The following is a 19,100-nucleotide window of genomic DNA, read 5'->3' on the forward strand; positions in this document are numbered from 1 at the left end:
CACTGTCACACCTCCCATTTTCACCCCTGCCACTCATTGCAGTTTGACACCAGCGGTTTCCTCCTGTTCCCTGGAGGCACCAGCTGTTTTCCTTTGGAAACTAGGGATCTGGGAGGTGGAATTAAAAGAGCAGCCGTAGCCTCTCCATAAACTTCTGGATCCTGCTGCCCGGTACCTGCCAAACCACCACCAGCTTCACCCACTGATTTGGAAACGTCCGTCCTGGTTTGATTCTTGCCCAAAGTCGCCCCCCACCCCGCTCCAACTCACTGACACAGGCCAGGAACCCAGAGCAGTGCTGTCCGAGGGGCCTTCTGTGGCGACTGTGTGTGCCCGTCCACGGGAGCCAGGGACACGCGGGGCCATCCAGCATCTGAGACATGGCAGTGTGGCCAAAAAAATGAATTTGATTTCCTTTTATTTCCATTTTAATAGTTCCAGGTGGCTACGGGGGACAGCAGGGTGGGGACCAGGCTGCTGCTGCTCTGACGTCACATGGTGCTCGGAGGGAGGGGCAGGGGGCGCTGTCTTGGCTCGTGACAAGGGACAGCACCCCACCCCAGTGCGTGTGAGAACATGGCTGATTTGTCCCAATGCTGGGGGCACTATCAGCATCTACGGGGCAAGGACCAGGCAGCTAGCTTACCTGCAATGTGCAATGCCATTAACACCCCCCCCACCAAAAGCACGGCAAGTGGCCCAGGTCAGAGCTGAGCAGAGGCCCAGCTGGTCCTCTTCCACCACACAGTGTTGGGTACGGCTTGGGGCTGGAAGAGTAACAGCAGGCAAACACAACCCACTGTTGATAAAGGGTGTGTCTGTGCGTGTGCACACGTGTGTTCATCCAATCGCCTGTTTAGACCCTGGTCACCCATCCTGCAGTCTGTTCACAGTGTCCAGCAGAAGTGACCCTGGAGCTGGTCCAGGTGAGGCGATCCCGGGGCCGCTCTGAAGCGCCACCTGGTGGCCGAGAAACTCGGATGCTGAGCTCTTGAGACCCTGAGCTGAGACCCTCCTTAACAAACCAACAGATTTTTTAAACCAAAAATACAGTATACAGGGGCTTCCCTGGTGGCACAGTGGTTGAGAGTCCGCCTGCCGATGCAGGGGACATGGGTTCGTGCCCCGGTCCGGTAAGATCCTACATGCCGCAGAGCGGCTGGGTCCGTGAGCCATGGCCGCTGAGCCTGCGCGCCTGGAGCCTGTGCTCCGCAACAGGAGAGGCCACAACAGTGAGAGGCCCGCGTACAGCCAAAAAAAAAAAAAAAAAAAAATACAGTATACGGTATCTTTATTTTGCCTCTCCCGAAGCCTATTCACGTTCTCATTTTAGAGTAAAAATAAGAATAGGGTAGAACATATTCGAAAAGTAGTCATTACTGTAATGTCCAATATGTGAAATATAGTAAACGAGATAAAGAATTAGATACACTTGTATTTTGGAGTACCCAAAAATTCAAGTAATGAAAAGTTTAGGAGCTGTAGAAATAAAGTGATGGTTTGCTAGACTTTTAATTATGCACGACCTGTGCAGTTCTATCACTGATAAAAAATGTGGATAAAACACTGACAAAAAATGTTAAAGGTCCTCCTAAGAAACTGGGCATTTCAGGCAGAGTCACAAACCTGCTTGTTATTAAACAAGCCAAAAAGGGCGGGGGGGAGGGGGACAGCCCACAGATAAAGGTCATCAACTGGGGCAAAAAAAGCACAACCTAAAAGTTGAGAACTATGTTTTGCTCAGCAGACTTCCTAAGAACTTCAAGCCGGGAGGCAGCCTCTCAGATACCTGTGAGGGACTGCTCTGAAGAGGTAAGGGAGAAGCCAGGATACAGAGGGGGGTTTGCAACAAACCCCAGGTAGATGGGACATCAAAGATCACTGTTAATTAAAGAAAACCAGATATCCGCTTTCCTGTGTATGGGAAGATGCAAGAGTCCGGGCTCACTGAGATCACTCCTCTGATGTGCACCTCAGCTCTCTGGCACAGCATCCTGTGCTTCCCCATCCTGAGGCCCCTCAGGGCTCACGTCCTGGGGGGCGGGGCAGCTGCAGTGGCTGAGGGCCACTGGTTTACCCCCCACCCTCAGCAGCCTTCCCACTGGTTCTGGGGCGTCCCCAGTGCAGACTGAAGAGTCTGGGTTTCTTTAAACCTCCAATCTCCTCCCCCCACCCCAGGGGGGCCTCCCAGCTTAGTAATTCAAGGAGGCTGGCTTAGTACCAGCAGGAGAAACACCATTTGTTCCCTGGGCAGTAAAGGGCCTGAGAGGCCAGAGGGCGTCTGGGCTGAAGGATCAAATCCATCCACCCTCCTGCAATGGAGCCCGGAACTAGACCCCCAGGGCCTGGGGGAGCTGCCCCAGGCTGGAGTCACATCCAGGGTAGGGTGCACATCCAAACAGGAAACTGCTGCTGCGGAAGGAGCACGTTTACGCCTGCACCCAGGCCGTCCGCCGGCTGCCCTGCAGTGGGGCCCGGCCCAGACAACCCTGCTTCCGGCGACCTCTGCAGTGGCACAGGGCCCGCAGAACCCAGAGGGGCCACCCCTGGGGTCACCTGGAGTTTAAGAATTTTGTCTTTGGGTTTGTGTTTTGTAAGGGAAATGCTATGAGGTGGTGGGGGATGTGCTGGGGCTTGGAGCCTTGGATGTTGGGGGGCCCCCCACCATGCCGCCGCCCCCCGCCCCTGTGGCGACCTCTGGGCCGAGTTGCAGGCAGGGCCGAAGCCCCCATGAGGCTCTCTCCCCAAGGACCGGCCCTGAAGACAAAGACGGGGCGGGGGGGGGCAGGCAGACGGATGCACAGGAGGGGGAGAAGGCTTTCTTTCTGCCCGAGTTTGGAACAAAGGGCCCTGCATTTTCATTTTGCCCTGGGCCCCGAAAATCATGAAGCTGGCCCCGGCTGAAGCGCACCTCCAAGCCCATCACTGCTGCCGGAGTTGGGCGTGGGTCGCGCATGGAGACCCTCGGGGAACGGGGTCTGTGCACCTCCTGGACCACGATGCCTGCAGCTCAGAGACGACACACTTCCTCGGGGTGCCCAGGGTCAGTCTGACCCCCATGAGATGCAGTGATTTCTGTCACCCGGTCCCCATCCTGACTTGAATTTGCGGTGAGCAATATGTGGCCATGACCGACTCCTGCACTGTCCATGGGCCCAGCGGGATGAGGGGCAGGGGCAGGGCCACAGCCACCACTCTCTGGGGCCACATGGCTCTGACTCAACCCACGTTCATCGGGTGAATAGGGCCTGATGGTGTATGGATCCTCCACCGGCCATGCAGGCGACAGTGCTCACTGCCGAGGTCTTGAGGGCAGACAACTGCCCTGCTCCATGCGGGAAGCCCACCCAGGAGGGGCGGCAACAGGCCCTCAGGAGGGGCGGCAACAGGCCCTCGGGAGGAGCAGAGCCAGCTCGTCACGGACAAGCTCCAAGTGCCAACAGGGCGGGTCTAACCAACTGTTTCTGATTTCTCCTTCTCTCCTGACCACCACGCTGCCCGTGTATCGCCTCTGGGAAATCACAGCCCAAGCCCAGCTTAGCTTCAAGCAACTTTATGGTTTGGCTCCGACATTCCGACATTTGGAAACCTGGAGGCCAGGAATCACCCGAGACAGCATGGCTGGATCCTGGGGGGAAGGGCCTCACGTGCTTCTTGAAACCTGAGGTGTGGGGTGCACTCAGCCCCTCTAAGTGAGGCGTGGAGGGGGGGCGAAACCACTCCGTAAGGTACAGTACGTTTCTGTGGACTTAGCAATGTTACATCCATTTGGTTTGAAAGGTGCTGGATAAACAGTGGTAACACAGAGTGACGGAGCCTGACGAGGGGCCGGCCAACTTCAATGAACAGAGCCACCTCCACTGAGCGCTTCTGTATTTGTTAATACTGACTCAACGTCCGTAGACTTGCTGCCCGGGAGAGAATCAAGGCGCCCCCTGGCGGAGGTCACATTCAGTCACATTTACAAACAATACACACAAGATTTACTGTACGTATACAAGTTAGCTAAGTGCTTACTGAGATTTTGAAAGTTAAGTTTTAACACTGCCCTATTTAGGCCTCTTGAAAGCTTTGGGAGAATCAGAAATAAAAAATTTATAAATATAATTTAAAATGTTCCACCTTAAATTCAAAGGGGATTTAGTTCACCTAGTTTGTAAGTGGGGCTAATTATTTAGGGGAATTTTAATCAGTACCACTGACTGTTATTAAAAGCCATGTAAGTTCTTTCCATGGGCAAAGGCCCCTTGACCATTTAAAAAAACACTCAAATGGAGAAAAGGTTTGCTCTCCTTTTTCAAAAGGGATGTTTGTCTCAGTCTCCTTTTTTCCTTCAAGACATTTTTTAAGTCCTTAAATTTAGTATCAAATTAAAGTCGGTGCTGAGCCTTTTCTTGATACCAACCTAATGAAAACATGGGCGGGGGACAGAGGGAGACACAGGGAGACGGCTTCTGTTGCCTTTCCCAGCTGACCCGTCTTCACAAACGCCAGGGGGCCCACAAGGCCACTGAGAACATGCCAAGGTGTCCTGAGGGAAACCAAAATCGCGCTGCACCCAAGCCCCTCCGTCCCCTGCATTCTCTCCACCTCCTACCTCCAACTTCCACCAAATCCTGGTGTCAAATCCTACTACCGATCCCCATTCCGCAGAGGACAGGCCAGCATTACACAGCACTCACTCAATAAACATGTGATTAATTTTAGTAAATCTGCTGGTAACTAAGGTGCCAGCTATGTATAAATGCAAACAATGCCATTTCAGTTTTCTTACCTCCTGGGTGTTTTTATCTCACTTAACTCGATGAAAGAATTATTCTCTCGGAAGGTGTACTGAAGTCTCCCACCTCACCAAGGCCAGAGAGCACAGCGTGACAGTAGCTGGATGACTGGCACCTTAAAAAGCTCCAAGCGTTTGAAGTAACCCCCAGAGGGACTTAACCGACTCCCAGCATAAGGCACAACTTACAAGAACAGACGAAATATTGTTCTTGTCCAGCACAGCTGGGATCATGTAAATAGCTGAGGATGTGTCTTTGGGAAAAAAGGGAAATAAGCCAAGCAAAATGAATAATAATAAAAAGAATGATTATACTTACAGAGTTTCAGATTTTATTTTCATAATTATATTCCTATAGAAGCAATAATCTGCATTTCCATATCACATTTAATATTATTCATTAGAGCTGGAAAAAAGAGGAATAAAGCACAGTTTCCATACACAAATACCACACTCTGCATATGTACAAATAAATTCGATATATTAACTAGACTTTGTAGACTGATTCACTTACAATACAACAGAACACTGACGGTTGGATCCTGAGCACGCTCATGCAGACAGACACCCACTTTGGTAAAGAGATGACACGAGCTCTGGAGACACCTCTTCCTGCTGTGAACACCAGTTCCCCACTTCTGAGTGTCCCCTCAGGATAAAGGCTCCTGAGGGGAAAATGAGATGCTCCTCACTAGACATCACGCAGAACAGCCGTGATGTCAGAGAACAGCCACATGCCCCGCACACGAGTTCTGACGTGAAGGCCGGGAAGGGGCTGGTGTGGAGGACGCCCCAGCTCAAGCCTCCTGTGCTGTGAGGCCCAGTCCCACGGCTGCTACAGAACCCTTCGACTCGTCCTCATTTTTGTTTAATATGTAAGAAAAGAGAAGTAAAAGCTTTTTTCCAAAGCTGTAATGGATAATATGGTCTACAGGAAATGGTCTAAAATACCTTTTAAGTGTTGCCAAATCTGTTGATAGGCATTGTTAAGCAGCTCAAATGCACATCAGCGTAAGACTCCTGAAGTGTGACTGGATCTGGAGGGCACAGCAGGAGGACGGGGCCTCAGAACTATCAACACGTCATTAACCACAAGCACCTAAACATGGCTTTACTGAGACCACCACTCAGTGTCTCCAAACAGTGACTGGAAGTGCGCTGCAGCCCGCAGAGCCACGCAGGCAACAGGGGGACTAGAGAGATTGCATGGATTAGTGTTCTGCACCAGACCTCCGACAGAGTCCATCCCACTGCCCAATCACCCCGGCACACGGGCCCCGCAAGGACGTTCCCCAAACCCACCACAGAGCCCAGTGTGGCCGCGACCACTCATGATGACCCGCCTCAGGGTCCCAGGGAGGCCAGCAGATCCGAGCCCGGGAAGCCAGGCTGGCAGTGTCTCCTGCAGAGCGCACTGCGGTATCTGGGCCTCTTTCCAATCAGGGGACAGGGAGACGGCTCCGAGCACAGGCAGAGGAACACCTCAAAGATGACCCGTCAGGAAAGACCCAGGAAGCACTAGACAGCAGCAGCCCAGCCCTTGAAACTCAGCCCCCCCGTTTCAGCTACATGCAGGAGGTTTACAGACAGCACCTCCCGAGTCAAGCTGCTGTCCTGTCACAGCCCTGGACGACGCAGAGGGAAGCCACATATGCACCCCAGCCTGATGGAAACCACCACACTGTGCAACCTCAGGACAAAGGTCCTCATTAGTCCCAGTTGGTCAACAACCTGGTGGGTTCAGAGACTGTCACTATGTGTTTCAGGTGGAAAAATACCCATATTCCAGAGACAACTGAGGACATTTCCAGAATCACTGTAATGTGCCACCCTTCAAAATGTTCAAACTTACACATGAGACTTTAGATGCATCTTGTATTGAGATAAGTAACATCATAAGGCTCAAAACAGCTTCCTGTCCCAATCTCGCCTCTGAAGATTGAACAATTTAAACGTCTCTGATTATCATGGGAGATAAATTTCCTTCTGAAGGCAGAACCAATGTTTAAAATACTATTTTGTTTAACCAGTAAACATCACTTTTAACAGCAACTATTAAATAAAATGCAAAAAACCCTTCTCTAACAATAAATTACAAGAGCCCAAGAGAAAAGGCTATCTAAGACTATCTATGCCTATTATCTTTGTTTAGAACAGATCTGTCTAGAATTTGGTTTGCCTATTTTAAAGTCAACTGTCCTAAAATGTGACAGTACATTTCTCTGTTAATGCCTGCTGGTGTCTGAGAAGAGCTCTTATCATGGAAAGAAAAAAATGCTTCACAGGCAGTGGGCAGGACAGGTGGTCCAGGAAACGGGAGCTAAGACTCTGTCTTTACCAGCATCAGAGCCAGGATGGCGTGAGGTCTGGCCGCCCCCCGGGCCGTGAGGCGACGTCCAGGCCGTGCGGGGTCTGTGAGGGGACGAGCGCCTAGCAGAGCCCCCCTGCATACTCGTCCTCCTCGTCCTCAGCAGCGGGGGCGGCGTGGCCTTCGGGCGTGGCCTGCGGGGGGGCCGCCACCTTCTTCTTGACTCCCCCTCCTGGGACAAGCAGGCTCAGGCCCAGCTTCGCGTACTGTCAATGACAAAGCACTGCTCAGACTGGACACTCAGGCCTGACCCGCGACGCCTCCCCGGAGTCACCTGTGAGATGAGCCTGCTCTCCGCCCCCTAAAACCCCGGATACCACTCAGACGGAAAGACCACCACAAAACCCAGCGCTGCTCAACCATCAGGGCTTGTGACCAGGGCGGGGCAGGGGCACGACGAGGAAAACCTCAATTCTACGGCACACTTAGGAATCAGATAACCGGACACACGAGCTGAGGGACACTTCTGGTCCTTACGAAATAACCATCTGCTGAGTCAGTGTTGAAAACACAAACTTACAAAAGCTGATGCCAGAATTTACCTAGAAAAACAGTGGTTCCTCTAAGTACATCATTTTATTAAAAAAAAAAAAAAACTACCAAGGTCTTACACTGATCTGATACCATCACAAGACTAAACCCGCCAGACCAAATCCAATGAGCAGGCGCTCATGAATCTACTGAACAGGGAAACTGGGAAGAAGAGAAGCCTGGGTCACAGCTGGCGTCCCACCGTGGGGGGATGGGCCCCTCACCCGACTCATCCACTTCTCACCACAGGCATCAAGACGGGGACCAGCTGCCCCACGTTTACAGAGGAGTTAACTGAGCTTCAGACCGTCAGCCACCACCCTGCACCACACAGCGGGTGCTCTCAGAAGTGGGATTCCAACAGGCCTGCCGACCCACAAAGGCCACGCACCATGGGCCCTGAGACCGTGAGCCTGAGAGAAACTCACTCAACCCAGCACCCTGGAGGGAGGCCAGCAGACGGAGGAGCGGGCGTCGCCCACGGCAAACCTCCGGGCAGCCGGCCAGCCAGGCAACGCACACCCGTCGTGAGCCTCCTCTCTGAGCAGCAGCTCCAGGCAAACAGCAGAGGGAGAAACCTTACGAGCCCACGGGAGAGGGAAGGAGGGCCGAGAGGAGGGCCGAGAGGAGGCACTCACGTCGTTGTCCATGTACTTGAACAGGGGCGAGTTGCAGACCTCGGCCACCTGGTCCTGGTCCTGCTGGTCGTAGCCCTCGAGCAGCTGCTCCAGGGCGGTGCAGTCCTCACTGCCATTGAAGCCAGGGATGCTGTGGGGAGCACACGGCACGTCTGCACCCGGCCCTCGGCGCACCCACCCGCACCGGACGGCCGACAGCGGAGAACCCCGGGCCCCGGAGCCAGGGTGCCCAGCCTCAGGATGCTCGGTTTAAACGTCGCCAAGTAGAAAACCCCTTATAGCCTGACCTTCCTGTAACATACAACCTGAAGACTTTTCTTTCTCTTGTTATTTTTTTCTTAGACAGCAAATATCATAAAATCACTCAAGTCACTCACTTCCACAGAAGCCCCCAGGAGAAAAACACAGGAAAGAACACAACTCATAAAAATCCTGCTGCAGAAGCTGAAATGCTAGCCATGCACTCATATTGCTCTGAACTTTATTAAAAACAAAAAAACAGAAAACAACCCCGTTCCACAGCCAGGACTGCCTATCTAGGCAGTAAGCTGGGGCAGAGAAGCAGCCATGCACTGGCAGGTCTTACCTGTAGCTCTCCCGGACGCAGCGCTCTGCGGCCACATAGTCGTTTCTGTGCAGATGCACTAAGACTTGGGCAATTGTTTTCTGAAACAAAAGAGGTGATTAGGCCAAGATCATATCCCTGCAGAAGTCAATTTCCTGACACCTGGAATTTGACTCGGTTTGCACCTGGAGAGACTCGTGAATTCTGCAGCCACCTCCACAGGACACTGCAGGGAGAACACCCCAGAACAGCACACCTCAAACTCCAATGCGCACACCCCACCCGGGGGCCTTGCTGGAGATGGTGGAGCTGGTGGCGGGGAAGCCTGAGAGTCCACTGCTCCTCACTGGCTCCCAGGTGGTCGTGGTCCCACCAGTCTGACGGCCACACTTGGAGAAACAAAGCCCCAGAACACAGCCACTCCACAATTTACAGAAAATTTCTTCTAAATGCCTACAGAGGTTTCATCTTGAAAAGGGAACAAGAAGTAGGGGGCATAACTCTGCAATTCTACTTTGGAATTCTTCAAGAGACACGAAGAAAAGATAAATGAATGGAAACTTCATGTAACAGAAATAGACACTATTTATAAGCCAACAAAAGGACTGAGACCACAGACACAACTGATAAGATCTTATCGGCAAAACAGCTCTTCACAAAGTATTTTTCAATCTTTTTTTTTTTTTTGTTACGTGGGCCTCTCACTGTTGTGGCCTCCCCCGTTGCGGAGCACAGCCTCCGGACGCGCAGGCTCAGCGGCCATAGCTCACGGGCCCAGCCGCTCCGTGGCACATGGGATCCTCCCGAACCGGGGCACAAACCCGTGTCCCCTGCATCGGCAGGCGGACTCTCAACCACTGCGCCACCAGGGAAGCCCCTTCAATCTTTTTTATATCTATTTTTTCAGATTACTTTTATTGATCTTTTGTCATCTCCGTTTTCAGATTAAGCCCATCCGGTATTTTATTTCAGACACTGCTTTTTCAGTTCCAAAATTCTCATTTAGTTCATTTATAGTTTCTATTAAAAAAATAAAAATCAGTCCTTTTGTCCATTATTTCACCCATGTTCACCTCTGCCACACGGAGCAGCTGTCACAGCTGCTTCCTGGTCCTGACCTGGTGACTCCAACATCCGGGTCACCTCTGTGGTCCTTCCTCCTGACAACGGTCACACTTTACTGACTCGTTCTATGTTGAGTCACTTGGGACTGTCCCCTGGACACTGCAGGACCCTCCCACGATCTCGGGCTCAGGCTGCATGTTCTGTCTGCATTCTGGGCAGTGGCTCTAGTCTTAGTTCAGCCACCTGCTCCGCTGCTCTGGGTGTGCCCTGCACACGCAGCTGGAGTGCCCCCCCCACACTCACAGCCACACACACACGTGCACACACGCGTACTGGGTTGGGGCGGGGAGGGCCCACTTCCAGCCCTCCTCTCTGGGCTCTTCTCCTGGCTCTCTGAGCCCATCTTCCCAGCTCCTCCGGCTGGGCAGACGGTGTTTCATCCGCCTGCACCACCGTCCCACCTGCAATTCCACGACTAGGGCTCAGCTGCAGAGGAGCCAAGGGAGAAGGAGCAGGAGACGTGGGCCTCTCCTCTCAGCCCCTCTGGTTGGAAAGATGGGGCGGGGGGCCCTCAGGGAGGAAAGCCGCCCTGTGTTCCCTGCCCTCCAGCCCTCTTGGCTGCTCACTTTTCAGGGTCCGAGGGGCACAGCCTTCTGTTTTGCCCAGCAGTGTTAGCTGGGATCAGGAGAGAGGTGATAGTGGGCTTACTCCATCTTGGCCAAAAATAGAGACCCATAAGGTATTATTTTAAAAATAAACAAACATTCAGGGAACCCGGTCTTAGGTACACAGTTACACCAATATGAAAAATGATCTAAGGAAGAGCCAAATATAAGCACTTTCAAAGCATACCTTATAACAAGTTGGATAATTCTCAATTTCCTTATAAATATTTTTTTCTTTCTGAATAGAGAGTGCCGCCTCATCAAACCTAAAGACAAAACAAGAAATGCAGAACAAGGCAGGTCTAAGTGATCCACAGCAGAGGTCCTATAATGTACTTGACGTTACAGGTTTTACAGAAATAAAGATCACATCAGGCACTGTAACAACGGCTCCATAACCCGTGTTTCCGTAAGCTCTGCTCACCCGGCTTGCCGTCTAAATGTCAGACTCGCCCTTCTAGACACCAGGCAGACAGAGCGAAAGAACTCAAGGACAGGCCGCTTCATATGCGGAGTTTTAGGTCTGGTAGGACCATCCATTAATGAGCACCCATCAAGTCCAACAAACAGCTTTGTGAGCGTCTGTGAGAAGTGCCGGAGCCCAGCCCTGACTGAATCACCGTGGATCCCTTTCCCTCACTGAAAGGCCATGCAGATGCCCCAAGAGCACTGGCTCCCCGGAACCAGGACCCCCACAGGGCCCTCACACGCCCACTGCGGCCTTCATGAGCCCCGAGAGCTCCTGGGGCCAGAACGCGCAGCAGGGGAGAGCAGACAGGGAGAGGCGGTAAAAAGTCCTTCTCGCCACTTTGACCCTCAACAGTCTTCTTCCATCTACTCTCACATATTTTCCTTTGCAGAATTTTATTAATAAGGGAGATTGTTTACTAAGCTTAAATTGAAGTAAAACACAAAAGGAAAATCCATAGGATTCTAGGTTTCTGGGGTCCGGCTATTTGTGCCATAGGTTCTAAGTGTGAAGGAGAAAAAATTAGTACCCTGTCTAAAGACGCTATTTGGCTGTCAAGAACCTGTCAACTTTCCTGGGTGAGCACTTAGGGCATCTTGTCACTTAGCTCATACAGATACTTGTCCTTGAGAGGCATCACCACCCAACCAGACAACAGAACAAGACAACTGCTCCCTCCCAAGTTGCCGAGTCAGGTCTTAGCCAACAAGAGCACAACGCACGATACATTTTGGGATGACACTTTACAGAAGCGGCAGATCTTTCAATATTTAATCCAACGTGCTGCTGCTTTGTAGCCTGGTGTGCCCATGGTTACACCAAAAAGATTAACAAGCCTGTCCCTGTGGCCAGAAGGGCACAGGGACACAGGAGCACAGCTCTATGACACGTACCTGCGCCCTCGCACCAGCAGCCTGGAGGCCTTTCCTAGCAATTCAACTGCCTGTCGTAAGCGTTCTTCATTCTGCAGGAATCCAAGAGAAGAGCGTGTTGGCTGCTTTAATGTAGGAATATTTTTCTTCCCCTAACAATTTTTGATAAAAAAGTAATGGCACTGGGGACTTCCCTGGTGGTCCAATGGTAAAGAATTCGCCTTACAATGCAGGAGACGTGGGTTCGAACCCTGGTCAGGGAACTAAGATCCCACAATCTGTGGAGCAACTAAGCCCACAGGCCACAACTACAGAGCCCACGCGCCCTGGAGACTGCACGCCACAATGAGAGAGAGAAAGCCCACGTGCCACAACGAAGATCCCGCACACTGCAACTAAGACCCGATGCAGCCAAAAATAAATAATAAATAAATCTTAAGGAAAAAAAAAAAAAGGTAATAGCACTGGATCGGGGGGTGGGGTGGGAGTGGGAATTCCTCCAAAGCTGCTAAGCCATCTCACTACTAACAGAAGAACACAAGAGTTCAGCTGTGAGCACAGAAAAGTTTTCAAAGTAGCCACTGCATTTCTCTGTTTTCCTATATATCGTAACATAAAATTCTATATACTCAAAGAAAAAGAATTCAAACTTACTTCAAACACATTAGCTGTCTGCTGATATAATTGCACAGCCTTTTCTGGATCCACGTTTTCTATAAGCCTAAATTAGACAAGAAAATCGGACTTACATGAGAAATAGAAAACTTGTTTTTCGAAGGACTTTATTAAAACAAAGACTTCCACTCAGAGACCTGTGTCCACACACTCACTTTCCAGCCCGCTCCAAGGCCATGGCTGCTGTATCCGGGGTGCCGTTCTCCAGGTACATCATGCTGGCTTTCTCAATCAGCTGAACAGCCTCCGGAAGTTTTTGCATCTCCTTTAGGCAAACGATACGGCATGGACCAGTAAGTGCATCAACTTAAATACAGAGTTAACAATCTGAAATTCAAGAAAGCAAAGGACCCAAAACATAATACAATAATAAACATATTGAAAATGAAATGCGTTCACATGGTCACTCTCTCCATCAAGCTTCAGTTAGCTAAACCAAAAACGCATCAGTTGATTTCTGCAGAGTTCATCCCTTCACAGAGTTTCAGGGAAACTACACACATAGTAGAAACCAAAACACTTGCTCTTCACGGTTTTCTAATCATTTACAATTCCTGGAATACTTATGAGCTCCTACTACATACAAGGCCTGTGCCAAAGGCTGCAAACTGGCAGCCCAAGGGCTGTGTGTCATTTCCGAGGATGGCTTGCTTCAACCCTCCATATCTTCAAATCAGATACTTTCACAGGAGGTCTGTTCTGTGGCTTTGTATTTTAAACATGTCATAGGCTACGGCATCCGCAGGCTTGCGCCCCACACGGCCCTGGCGAGCGGGGCTGTGCAGCAGCCAGCCTCCTCCTGGGGCGTGTTTCTCCCCAATCCCTGCACGCCCAGGCCGGCCTCCTCCATCTCAGCAAGCCCTCCGTTCACCTGCGCTTGCAGCCCTCTTACTCTAAGCGCCATCAACAGAGTGACCCCACGTATCTCATTAGTAAACTCCAAGTCTCAGCATCACGTGCTCCTATGTCTAATATCTCCCATTCAAAACTTTCTTTAAAAACTGAAGAAAAATCATGTAAAAGCTAGATGTAAAGATTACAGGTATTATCTATTTAGGGCTGGTATACTGTATCTCCTTGCTGACCTCGCACAGGTTGTTTTCAAATCTGTCCTTCACTAAGTTGACAAATTCTTTAGCATACAAAACTTGCTGGTCTTGTTCTTATGGGGACTTCAAACTATAACTCATTTACGGAGCAGCTGTGACAGAACGGTACTGACCTTCAGCATCATGCCGGCTTGTTCATAAGCTCTGCAGAGAGAATATAAGTTCTCGGATGAGATCTTGATGAGATGCGGGAAGAGAAACTTTCTACCACAGACATGAGAAGCTCCATCAATTAAAACTGGCTCAGACAACACACACTTACTTTAGGCTCTCATTACAACACAACATAATTTTTCTTCCTTTTATTTACATGGGCAATAATGCCTTGGAAACAACAGACATCTGAGGTAAAGGGATTTCACTTTGCAGATGCAAAGTTAAGTAAAGGTTAAATGACTTTCTATTGTACTTAAATCTAAATCCAAGTTTTGAAACAAGTAAGTGTTTTTCTCCACAAAAGCAAAAGAAAACTTCCTGCTTCTCTCCACAGGCACCATTAACTATTAAGAAAGAGAGAAAAAAAGAGATTCTAACTTGTTTTTTCATAGGTTATCGAACAAAATGGTCCTAAAAATATGACGGTGATTTAACTTAAACACTGAATTATCTTAGGAGTGACTTCATTTTTAAGTTTCAGGTGAAGACTGAAACAAATGGAAATGACTATTTTATTTAAATCAATACAAATTAATTCACTATTTCTGAATTTATAACTTAGGAAAAATTTACTGACCTAAGAAAAAGCAACATTTAAAACATAATAATCTACAAATACATGAACACACGGAGAATTTTTACTTACTTGGCAGCATGAAAAAGACTGAATAGATGTAACAAAGTCAAAATTAAGGAAAAAAAAAGTAAATGAATAGTTTCTAAAGATCTACTATTTAAAAAACAAGGTTAACTAAATCACTGCCCCAGTTTGTTCGAAAAGATGAACCCTACAAATCAGGAAAAGAAGAAAAATTTATCGCCTGTAGCTGTCTCCTAAAAACTACATAATTCACAAAAACACTGACAAAACACCACATCGATTTTTAAGCTACTTCCATTATGCATTAACTTGAAGTTTTACTAAAATGCAAGGTTATTATATCCATAATCTGCAAGTGAGGTAAAATAAACATTTTTTACTTGATAAGATTATAAAATACCTCGGGAAAATTTGTTTTAAACTACTTAAAAATTTTATTTCAAATACCGGAGGAAGACTTCATTTTAAAAATATTTATAGAGCAGTTAACATGTCTCTAATACCCGTGCCACTTCTTCATTTTTCAGCACCTGTCTCTGTATCTCCCTCACTTCATCCCAAGTAAAACCATCATCAAGCAAATCCAGAAACAACAGAAATAAACTCTCAAACGCAGCTCTGCAAAACAGTGTGGACCTTATGATCAAGTCTCTATAAATGCACTTTCAGAGTTCAGACACGCAGTATTTTTCTAAGTGGCTTCTAGTTTAATAGCACTGTACTCCACATGCAGCAAATTTATAACAATCTCTAAAGGCTGAAAAGATACGCCCTGTTATTCTCATGGGCGACAGCTTCTCTCAGGCAGGCGTCTTTTGCTTGTTCAAACTGTTTGGCATTTTTAAAAGCAACAGCTGAAAGAGAGGAAAAAAAATATAGACTGTCTATTTCCATCATTTAAAGAAACCTCAAATGAATCCTTACCAAAATGTGCATGACATGTGAAGTATCAGAAAATAAACTTAACACTTATTTTAATCAAATACTTAGGAAATTTCATAAAACTATAAATACTACTTTTTTCTAAGCCATTTTCTTACAACTTTGATTATCAATAACTTACAAGTATTTTCAAAAGTTTTTTTTTTCTTAATTGTACACTATTGGTAATAAATCAGTGCTCCTTCCACTCAAGCCCAAGTCTTTCTAACACCACCATCTAAGCTTTGGGAAACTAAGACGGCATCAGTCAAACCAACACACCCAAACTACAGGCACTGTCACTAAAACAGCACCTTACCTCACCAGTTTCACATTTAGAAACAGTGCTTTAGTTATGGCTTATTCTATCTTTTAAATTATTCTGAAATTGAAGTCCAATAAACACAATCAATATTTTTATAATAAAACTTCCTTTTTGGCACAATCTTTAAATATGATCTTACAGACTTTGGAAAACTTACAAAGTGTTGCTTACAAATAAATGAAAAGGATACTGCTTTAAGAAAACATTGTTTGTTAAAAACACACTCTTAAAATTATATTTAACAAAATGTAGAAAATAAACAAATGCCAAACTATTTTCATCCCTGCATTTCTACATTTTGCTCTTTGAAAAATTTACTGATGAAATGTATCTTGCATAACCCCGTAAAGAAAATAAACAAAAGATGTTTTAATGGGAAAATCTGACTTGAAATATTCATTTCTGAAAGCAGCTCATGGTCACAAATACATACATAACAACTCTGTGTTAAATTTCCCTCATGGAGGATACTTGCAAAATGTTGTGCCCTCCAGTCACAAAAGTGTTCTTGTACAAGGTGTCCATAAAATCCATGTAAAATTTGAACTTCTAATGATTTTCCTTCTAAATATGAGGTATAGTAATTTCCATAATGCAACAGAGAATTTACTCAGGACTTAAATAAAAGTGCTAAAGATTAATTTGTTGTCATTTCTTTTATTATCTAGAAAATACATCCTACATTATGCTGATTAGTTTCAATTTATCTGACTTCTATTAGTTTCAATTTATCTGACTTCTTTCTTCTTGGTGACATACTAAAACTAAAGTTTGCCAAAAGCACATTTCCTAGGTGATTTCTATGCAAGGCTAACAAATGTGATCAGGGCTACTGCTGAAACACACAGTAAAATGTGTCCAGGGTATTTCAAAATCGTATTATGCTTTATGTCCAAAATAATCACGGAGATGCTGAAAACTATCATTCCATAACTTAAGATGCTAAATTTTTAATCAATTCCCTTTCTGTTGCAAATTTCAGGTTGTTTTTATCTCATATGCATATAAAGGCAATAAAACATGCATATGAGCTTAACTCTTCATGAACACCTATCAGTGCATCTCCAAGGGAGGGTCATCAAGAGCAAGAGCCAAACGCGCTCGGTGTGCAGAACTGCGCAAGATAAGCCTAAGGTTTTAAAAAGCCAACGAGAAAAATCTTTATTCAGTAATAGGTAGTAAAAAATATGACCAAACTCCCAGAAATAGTATGAACTGAGTGAAGTTCAAGAACATATAAACGGTGCTAAAAGCCTGCAGGGGCACCCGCCGTGCCACCTGCACTCGTGGGAGTGGGAGAGGCGGCTGGGTCTACAGCTCAGAACTCAAGACATCTGAAAACAGGAAGTGGAAAAGCGCAGGGTTTAACAATGCAAATACTATATAGGAAGCATTAAGAGTGAGAACTATGCCGAGATGAAGTTACCAGCCTGCTTCAAGATTACACACTGCAGGGACAGGGCTACAGTCACACGTACCTGCTTTTCCATACTCAGAAGCGGCACTGTCATAATCTGGCTTCCATTTTAAAAAACCAGTTTTCAGGCTAAAATGAAAGAGAGACACATTTAACAGAAGTTACCAACCACACTCCTAAGTCAGAACCCTGCTTATAAGGATCTTGTAGGTCATTAAAAAGGGAGGGGTGGGGACCATCAGGTACACAGTCCCCATCTCGCCCACCTCCATCCAAACTTACTGACAATTACAAACAACCTCACCACTTTCCCTCCCACTGTCATAGACATGGTTTCCCCCTTTTGAAATGTCTGTACAGTATCCAAGGGGAGTGGAGGTTCTCAAGGCCTGATCCCCAGATGAGCAGCATCACCCAGAAGTGCACTAGAAATGTATGAAGTGCTGAGCCCCAGCCCAGCCCTGCTGAACCAGAACCCCGGGAGTGGCAGCAGCAGCAATCCAGGGTGTAACAAGCCCTGAGACGCACTAAAGCTTGAGGTGGGCTGAAGCACAGCAATAAGCAGGTGGACTCGTGAGACTGCAGCTCAGGAGAGGCCGCAGGTTACCAGAGTCATCAGCACCTGTCACACCCGTGAAGACCCGCAGGGAGACTGGAGAGAGAGGCCAGAAAGACTACAGAGCCAAACACTCAGAGAGACACAGAGAATCAGCAAAAAAAGACTGCAGTTAGCCACCAGTGAACAGGAAGGACAACCAGAGAAGATGACGGGGAAGCACGACAAACTGCTTTCCAGGATCCCAGGATCACACGGCATCTCAGACGCCGCACCAGAGGACAATCAACTGAGTCCTTATCTAATTTGCCCTTTCTGAAACACCTCTTTTTAAAATGTTATGATAATTTCACATTGTCAAACTTGGGTGTGCATAAGAACCGCTAAATAAACACCATCTTAAATTCTACATTTGAATTCAGTTAGTGAAAGCCTGCTTACATATAACAGTGTTACCTTCCAAAGAATCAGGGGAGCACCTGAACTGAGAGACAGGGAAGCCCCAGAGCCTGCAGAAGTACACCCTTCATTTTGTTCCTTTTAATTTTTTGCCAGTTAAATTTATTTAACATTTGTGTTTGTGTAATACTGTTATAAGATTCAAATTTGTAAATAATTCTCAAGCTTACCAAAAACATTATTGTTCGGAAAAATAAAATCCTTAAATTGCAACCTGTCTACTCTAATCCACCAATTGAGGAAGTACTGTAATAAAGCAAAATTCTAATCCACCACCTCTACCCCAAAGCCCATAATTTTTAAAAATCCCACCAAAAACAAGATACAATCTCTCAATTGTCTTATGTGCTACATACACCTGGGAAAAGCTAGATTTCAAAATATAGTTGGGCCTGGAAGCCGCCCAACGCGCCGGGAAGCACCAGCGTCCCGACTGCCGACTTGGAGTGCCGTGCCCGCGACAACGGCGGCGCCCCCACGGCCCGAGGCAAGACGACTTCCGACGTCCGACGGCAGCGCTTCCGGGGCGCGGCGGCCCCACCAAGCCCGCCCGGCCCCGCCCCGCCCCAGCACCCCCAACCCGGTGCTGACTCAGACCGGCCTCGGAGGGGCCCGGTCCAGGCGCCTACCCAGGGCCGCGCTGGGCCTCTTACTCACTATTTCTCTGCTTTGGCCAGGTGCTCCAGCCCCTCGTTTATCTTCTGAGCCGCCATCTCCGCGGCGCGGCCCTGACGTGGAGGCCAACAGCCCGCCGAATGGGCGTGGGAACGCCGAGGAGGAGGCCGGTACTGCGTCGCAGCCGCGCTACCGGGGCCCGCAGGGCTCAAACCTAGTGCAGCGAAGCGGCCCAGGAGCTGCGCAGGCGCCCTGCAGATAGCTGTTGCGCAGGCGCAGAGCGCCCGGGCTGGCCGCACGCGTGGCTAAGTGC

At 48.1% G+C, this 19,100-nt stretch overlaps 1 protein-coding gene across 1 annotated transcript; it reads right to left on the bottom strand.

Annotated features, from left to right (window-relative positions):
* Window positions 1-7,210: 7,210 nt before the first annotated feature.
* NAPG (NSF attachment protein gamma) lies at window positions 7,211-18,885 on the bottom strand (the record flags this gene model as incomplete). Its single annotated transcript, XM_079717141.1, has 12 exons — window positions 7,211-7,354; window positions 8,318-8,447; window positions 8,904-8,983; window positions 10,800-10,878; window positions 11,975-12,045; window positions 12,608-12,674; window positions 12,784-12,893; window positions 13,851-13,881; window positions 14,540-14,557; window positions 15,264-15,348; window positions 17,219-17,286; window positions 18,830-18,885. The coding sequence occupies 12 exons, from the start codon at window positions 18,883-18,885 to the stop codon at window positions 7,211-7,213; spliced, it is 939 nt and encodes a 312-aa protein (XP_079573267.1).
* Between the last annotated feature and the right edge of the window lie 215 nt (window positions 18,886-19,100).

Source organism: Hyperoodon ampullatus (genome assembly GCF_949752795.1).
Source record: "Hyperoodon ampullatus genome assembly, chromosome: 13".
Classification (NCBI taxonomy): domain Eukaryota; kingdom Metazoa; phylum Chordata; class Mammalia; order Artiodactyla; family Ziphiidae; genus Hyperoodon; species Hyperoodon ampullatus.